This window comes from Vigna unguiculata, chromosome 5 (assembly GCF_037176805.1).
Source record: "Vigna unguiculata cultivar grain cowpea cultivar isolate G323 ecotype 2 chromosome 5, ASM3717680v1, whole genome shotgun sequence".
Taxonomy (NCBI): Eukaryota; Viridiplantae; Streptophyta; class Magnoliopsida; order Fabales; family Fabaceae; genus Vigna; species Vigna unguiculata.
Window position 1 is genome coordinate 37,561,377 of NC_140796.1, and position 7,787 is coordinate 37,569,163.

At 41.9% G+C, this 7,787-nt stretch overlaps 1 protein-coding gene across 1 annotated transcript; it reads left to right on the plus strand.

Annotated features, from left to right (window-relative positions):
* Nucleotides 1-1,638: 1,638 nt before the first annotated feature.
* On the plus strand, nt 1,639-2,271 carry LOC114184594 (uncharacterized). The gene has a single exon (XM_028071910.1). It carries the CDS (start codon nt 1,639-1,641, stop codon nt 2,269-2,271), a length of 633 nt encoding a protein of 210 aa, XP_027927711.1.
* The last annotated feature ends 5,516 nt before the right edge of the window (nt 2,272-7,787 follow it).

Genomic DNA, 7,787 nt, shown 5'->3' on the forward strand with positions numbered 1-7,787 from the left:
AGTTATTGGTTCAGATTTTTGAAAGGTTAGTATTGTGCCTCTTTGCTGTTATATGTCTGTGATTATGAATTATGGGACTGAAGTGTCTTTAGTGACTTGGAAACTTAAATATAAGATATGTGATTATGCAATATTGTGTGTGTGGGACAAGATTTATGGCAGTGTAGTGTGACGTGAGTATGATGAGAGGAGAAGTGATCTGAACTGTGGTATTGTGAGGGGAAACGGAGTGTTGGTAATGGTGTGAGGATTAACGTTGTTAGAGAGAGGAAAGAGAGTACATAAATGTGTCTAGCTTAGGTACCAGAGTGACACCTGGGAAGTTGTAGGGCTGGAAACTAACAAACTCTGATAAAATAAGAGTGCAGAATATTTTAGAGCATTTTAGAATTGCAGAACCAACCATTTTGAGTGCCAAAACCAGTAACAGGGAGTCACTGGTATGGCGCCTGGCGGTCTGCTGATACCGCCAAGTGATAGGAATCACTAGGAAAGACTCCTGCACCGCGTGGCGCCTGGGGGCAAGGGAGTGCTCCGCCAGGTGGTGTTGGGAAAACAGTGGCATTGGGAGGGCGTTGGCGCCTAGCGGCGGGCAGGTACCGCTAGGCGGTCTGAACCTGTTTCGCCAGGCGGTGCTGGCTGATGCGCCAGGCGACTGCGCAGCAGGTTATGAGTTGTGTGTGTTGTTTTAACTGACAATGATGCTTTGCTTGGATCGGGAGATCTTGTGCCATGAGCGGGTAGGTTCATGGATGGTGGTTAACATGTAATGATATGAGCGGGGAGGTTCATATCCAGTTACTCTCACGTGGGGATACGAGCGAGGTAGGTTCGTATGTTCCGTGCTCACGGTTGAGAGATGCCACGTGCGGGGAGGTACGGGGCTGGTGGATCACATGTGTTGGACTACGGGCGGGCAGGTCCGTAGAGCAGGACTACGAGCGGGGAGGTTCATAGAGGCAGGACCACGAGCGGGCAGGTTCGTGTGAGCATCATATTTTCGAGTCCAAGGCTAACCAATTGTGTGATTTAAAGGCCATAAAGCCTTGGGGTTAAGGTCTTGGCCAAGAACTATGTAGAATGAATAAGATGGGTGAATGATCTATCTTGTGTTTTATATACTTGTTATTTTATTTTCTCAGCTCACCCTTTCTGTTTGTGTATGGCGATGATCGTGTGATTCGTTGCACGGGAGCAGATGTTGATACAGGTGGTGCTGAGGATGTCCAGGCGACAGAGTGAGGGCTAGCTTTGGGATTAGAGCTAGGATTTTCTCACCTGTATTTTCATACTTTTATTTATGAACACAAATTTCGAGAACTTGTATCACTTTATTGTTTAAGTTATGAGTTTTGGCGCGCTTTTTAATAAATTTAAATTTTCCCGCATTAGGATTGTTATTAATATGACTTTTGATATAATTTAATTCTTTTATTATTTATTTGTAAGTAATATTCCTTAGGGATATTACATTTGGTATCAGAGCAAACGTTTTGATTTTTCTGGGAAAACTGGGGAGTGAGTTGACGTTTATTGTGTGAAATTGGATGATGTGTGTTGATTGTTAAACTTGCTAATGTGTATTTTAATCTTTGGGTGTTTAATTTTAACAGCTAAAGTATGTGGCGTGCACAGGCAATGGCAAACAGGAGGCGTAGAAATACCGCTGGGGCTGATGAGATTGCTAACGCAATCCACAAGATGGTGGATGCGATGCAGCCCGTAGCAGCACCCCCAAGAGCCATGATTCCCCCTGTGAGACCTGTGACCATGGAGGACTTCATGCGTCATAAGCCGGCGAAATTCACTAGGAAAGCCACCCCAGATGAGGCTGACGCATGGCTCCAAGAGTGCGAGAAGATATTCAGAGTGATAGAATGCACGGAGGCCCAGAAGCTTAATTTCACCACATTTCTGTTGGTGACCGAGGCCGAGTATTGGTGGATGAGCATGCAGCAACAGATGCTGAACAGAGCTGAAGAGGTGACTTGGGCCAACTTCAGGACGAGGTTCCTGGAGAAGTACTTCCCTGACAGCGCTAAACACGAGCGCGAGGCCGAGTTTCTCACCCTGCAGCAGGGGAACCTGTCAATACAGGCGTATGTGGAGAGGTTTGAGTACCTCTCGAGGTTTTATTCTCAAACAGTGACGGAGGAGTGGCGCTGTAGGAAGTTTGAGGGCGGCCTCAAACATGAGCTGAGGCGTTTTATCGTACCACTGAGGGTACGGGAGTTTCCGATCTTGGTGGAGCAAGCCAAGAGTGTCGAGTAGCTGGAGATGGGACCCAGTCGGGTCAGCCGTACTCAAAAGAGTAATGCTGAGGGCAGACAACAAAAGAAGCCCTATAGTAAACCAACTTCATCTTCATAGAAGCTGAGATGTTATAACTGTGGAGGGGAACACTTACGGAGGGATTGCACTAGACTCGCCAGCAGTGGAGGCAGTGGTATGAGCACTCGCAAGTGCTATGCCTGTGACCAACCAGGACATTTCGCCAAAAAATGTCCTAATAGGAAGACTGCTCCAGTATCACGATCTTAGCCACCTTCGTCTGATAGCCTGAGAGCAGCAAGCCAGGTTTTTGCCATGACCAGCACAGAGGCCACCCGGTCAGGTAACCTGATTCTGGATCGTTGTTTTCTTTTTGGTAATAGTGTGTTGGTATTTTTTGACTCAGGAGCTTCGCACTCTTTCATATCCCATGACAGTGTGGAGAGATTGGGATTGTCTACTCATGATCTGTGATGCAAGTTGATGGTCTCGACACCAACATCTGAACAGGTATCAACAAATCTAGCCTGTGTCGGATGCTTGATGGAGGTAGAGGGCAGATGCTTCAAGGTGAACCTCGTTTGCCTGCCTTTGGAGGGGTTGGAGGTAATATTGGGAATGGACTGGCTGTCTACCAACCACGTGGTGCTTGATTGTGGACGGCGCAGAGTTGTATTCCCAGATACTGAGGGGATAAAGTTGATGACGTCGAGAAAGGCAGTGAAGGAGATGAGGCAAGGATCCACTTCCTTTGTGATAGTAGCTCAAGAGAAGAAGATGAGTACCAAGGAGCAGATTAGTCGAATACCAGTGGTGGATGAATACGCCGACGTATTTCCAGATGAGATACCTGAGTTACCACCCAGCCAGGATATAGATTTCTTAATTAATCTAATCCCTGGAGCGGGTCCAGTGTCGGCAGCACCGTATAGAATGGCATCAGCTGAACTAGCAGAGTTGAAGAAACAGATAGAAGACTTGTTAGAGAAGAAATTCATCCGACCCAGTGCCTCACCGTGGGGAGCCCCGGTGTTACTAGTGAAGAAGAAAGATGGTAGCTCTCGGCTGTGTGTTGATTATCGGCAACTGAATAAATTGACGATAAATAATAAATACCCGCTGCCGAGGATTGATGATCTGCTGGATCAGCTGAGAGGGGCAGGTGTGTTCTCTAAAATCGACTTAAGGTCTGGCTATCATCAGATCTTAGTCAAGCCAGAGGACGTCTAGAAAATAGCCTTCAGATCGAGATATGGGCATTACGAATATGTCGTGATGCCATTTGGAGTGACCAATGCTCCAGCTGTCTTCATGGATTATATGAACCGTATTTTCAGGCCATACCTTGACAAATTTGTGGTGGTGTTTATAGATGATATCCTCATCTATTCTCGGACCAAGGAGGAACATGCGGGTCATTTGAGAGTTGTATTGGAAGTACTGAGAGAACACCAGTTGTACGACAAATTGTCTAAATGCAAATTCTGGTTGGACAAGGTGCAATTTTTGGGGCATGTGATTTCTTCGCATGGTATTGCAGTAGACCCGAGCAAGATAGAGACATTGTTGAAATGGGAAAGACCTCAGACAATCATAGAAGTTAGAAGTTTTTTGGGGTTGGCCGGGTACTACAGGAGGTTTGTAGAGGGGTTTTCTAAAATGGTGAGTCCATTAACTCAACTCACTAGAAAAGATCAACCCTTCTCTTGGACTGATAAATGCGAAGAGTGTTTCAAGGAGATGAAGAGGAGGTTGACTACAGCTCTGATTCTCATTATTCCAGGTACCAGTAAAATGTTTGAGGTATACTGCGACGCATCCTACCAGGGTTTGGGTTGTGTACTAATGCAGGAGAAGAGGCCGGTAGCCTATGCTTCCAGGCAGTTAAAGGTGCACGAGAAGAACTACCCTACCCATGATTTGGAGCTGGTCGTTGTAGTGTTTGCCATTAAAACATGGAGGCACTATTTGTATGGCTCCCAATTTCAGGTTTTCAGTGATCATAAAAGCTTGAAATATCTGTTCGATCAGAAGGAGCAAAATATGAGACAGCGGCGCTGGATGGAGTATCTCAAGGATTACGATTTTGAGTCGGAAAAGGATGCACATCTCAGCTATGATGGTGAAGGAGTTGGAGTTAATTGAGAAGCTCAGGGATATGAACCTGGGTATGCAGCTGGGTGAGGATTCCATCAGATGCAGTGTTCTCACACTGACTAGTGATGTGTTGGAGACCATCTGTGATCAACAGAAGGATGATGCTGAGTTACAACAATTTGTGAGTTGGATAGGGACTGAGAAATGGAAGGATTACAGGATCGGGACAGATGGTATCCTAAGGTTCAGAGATATAGTCTGTGTGCCTGGGAATTAGAGATTGAGGAAACAGATCATGGAGGAAGGGCATAAAAGTCGTCTTAGCATACACCCAGGTATGACTAAGATGTATCAGGATCTGAAACAGTCCTTCTGGCGGAATGGGATGAAAACCGACATTGCTGACTTTGTAGCATCGTGCTTGGTATGTCAAAAAGCCAAGATTGAGCATCAGCGGACGGCGGGGTACACTTGAGCCATTGGATATCCCTCAGTTGAAATGGGATAGTATTGCCATGGATTTCGTCACTCATTTCCCGAGGTCTACAAAGGGGCATGACTCAATCTGGGTAGTAGTGGACAGGTTGACGAAGTGTGCTCATTTCTTTGCCATTAATCAGAAATGGTCATTGGATAAATTGGCCGATTTATATGTGCGTGAAGTGTTCAGGTTACACGGTGTGCCTGCTAGTATAGTATCAGACAGAGATCCGAGATTCACATCTCGTTTTTGGCAGTCCCTACAGGCAGCATTGGGGACTCAGTTGAGGATGAGTTTTGCATACCATCCACAGATCGATGGGCAGTCGGAGCGTACAATTCAGTCCTTGGAAGATCTCTTGAGAGCTTGTGTTCTAGATCATATGGGAAGTTGGAGTGAGATGCTTCCATTGGTGGAGTTCACGTACAACAATAGTTATCACTCCAGTATCGGTATGGATCCTTATGAGGCGTTGTATGGGCGACGGTGTAGGACACCATTGTGTTAGAACCAGGATGGGGAATCATTGGTGTCGGGTCCCGAGTTTTTGCAGCAGACTTCTGAGAAGGTTAGAGGGATTCAGGAGAGAATGAGGGCCACTCAGAGCAGACAAAAGTCATACACGGATAAGAGGAGGCGACCTCTAGAGTTTGAGGTTCATGTATTTCTTAGAGTGACACCGACGGCAAGAATTGGGAGGGCCATCAAATCAAGGAAGCTAACTCCGAGGTTTGTAGGGCCTTATTAGATCTTAAGGAGAATTGGCACTACAGCTTATGAGGGCTAGCTTTGGGATTAGAGCTAGGATTTTCTCACATGTATTTTTATACTTTTATTTATGAACACGAATTTCGAGAACTTGTATCACTTTATTGTTTAAGTTATGAGTTTTGGCGCGCTTTTTAATAAATTTAAATTTTCTCGCGTTGGGATTGTTATTAATACGACTTTTGATATAATTTAATTCTTTTATTATTTATTTGTAAGTAATATTCCTTAGGGATGTTACAGAGTCTGAGTCTAGTGTATTGTTTGAAAAGTCATAACATGTTTGGATGATATACACTGCATGGTTTGTGTAATAGCCTGTGACTGCATGATAAATGGTTTATACTCTAGCTTGCCCTGTTTGCTTGTTTGGTTGTCTTGTATGTGATTCTTCTTCTTTTGCGATGATCATCAATTTATTGACATGAGCAGATGCGAGAGGTTCTTGCAATCAACGGGGAATGGTGACTTTGCTGCTTAGCTCGCCTGGGCTAGTTCCCGCTTAGTGGATTTTCTCTTAGGACTATGGCCCATGTATTAACTTGTTTTAAATCTTAATTGTATTATTGTTGGAGTATGTATCCTGTACATATTGACATCGTGGTGTGTCTCAGAAATTCTCTTTTATAACTCTTAGATATCCTTAAGGAGTGATTTTATACTTTGAACCTTTGCTCGTAATATTTATATTGTGTGACGTGTCATTTAAGTAAGTTTATTTATAAAATGGGACGTTACATTTATCACAGCCAAATTGGAATAAGTATGTAATTCAAAAAAACATCTTTGAAGGATAATCTAATAAATCTCAATAAAAGTAATAAAATAAATCATTAAATTAAAATAATAATTAATAAAATAAGAAAGAAATTAGAGATGCAAATTAAGAAACGAATAATTAATTATAAATAAGATCGACATAATATACTCATTACTCTAAGTTAGAAATCATCATTTTTCTTAACTAGAACAATTTTCAAAATAGGCTTAAATATATTAAGGAAAAATAAAAGTTAACCAAATAATACTCATAATTTTATTAGGTAACTCCAAAGCTTGTTTGTCATAAAAAAGTTTTTTCCTTTGTTAATACTACAATCAAGTGACTCCTTTCAAAATCCGTCTCACAATATTTTCCACAATTTGACAAAAAAACTTCAACACATTGTAATTGTAAGGCTGTTTCTTCCTGTAACCCATCAATTATTGGATTTTATTTTTTGGAACACACTAATATCAATTTCGAATATATTTTTTTGGAAGACACTCATAAAAGATTTTCAGAAGCCTTTGATTAGGTGTACGAAGAAATTTGATGGGTGCAGGAAGAAACACCCACTTGGTAAGTATGCTGATAATGGCATTTGTGAAATGAATTGGTGGGAGGGTGTATCTAGGGATGTCAACGGGGTGGGTAAGGTACGGGTAGTAGCTCCCCCGTACCCTACCCGCTAGATAAATATCTGCCCCGTACCCGTATCCATATCTGTCGGGTATCCGTTATGCGGGTATCCGTCTATTTTTTTCATACCCGCAGATATCCACGGGTACCCACGAATATTTACAAAATTATTTAAAAAATAAATATTTAATCATAAATTCAAATAAAATAAATAAAATACATCACTGTCATAAATTTTAAATAAATTTTAAATAACTCAAGTCCAAATAATTATAAAAATAAATATAAAATAACGTTCAACATGATGGAAATTCTTTAATTAATGTTTTGATCAACAAGTCCACTTTCTCCGATTGATTCCTGAAAAATAATCAAATAATAAACCTCAACTATCACGTGCCAAATATTCTTATTTTGATTCCATCATTTGACAACAAGCATACCATAAACGTCACTATCTATATATGGTTTGATGTATATGCCCAATTTCAAAGAAGGAGAAGAGAAAAATGTTAAGGGATGTACTTGAAAGAAGACAACGTACCAATACTTGAAGTTAGAAAAATGAAGACAGAGGACAAGATGTGCAACTTATAAAAAATTAGGACAAAATGTTTTTTACTAATATATATATATATATATATATATATATATATATATAAGGGTTTTTTCGTGAATTAAAGTTTAGCGGGTACGAGTATCTACGGATACGGATACTATGATACCCGTACCCGCCCCGTTAACATGCGGGTATCAAAAATACCCGTA

Excerpts from the sequence above, each read along its gene's own strand:
- LOC114184594 (XM_028071910.1), top strand. The coding sequence starts at position 1,639 with ATGGCAAACAGGAGGCGTAGAAATACCGCTGGGGCTGATGAGATTGCT.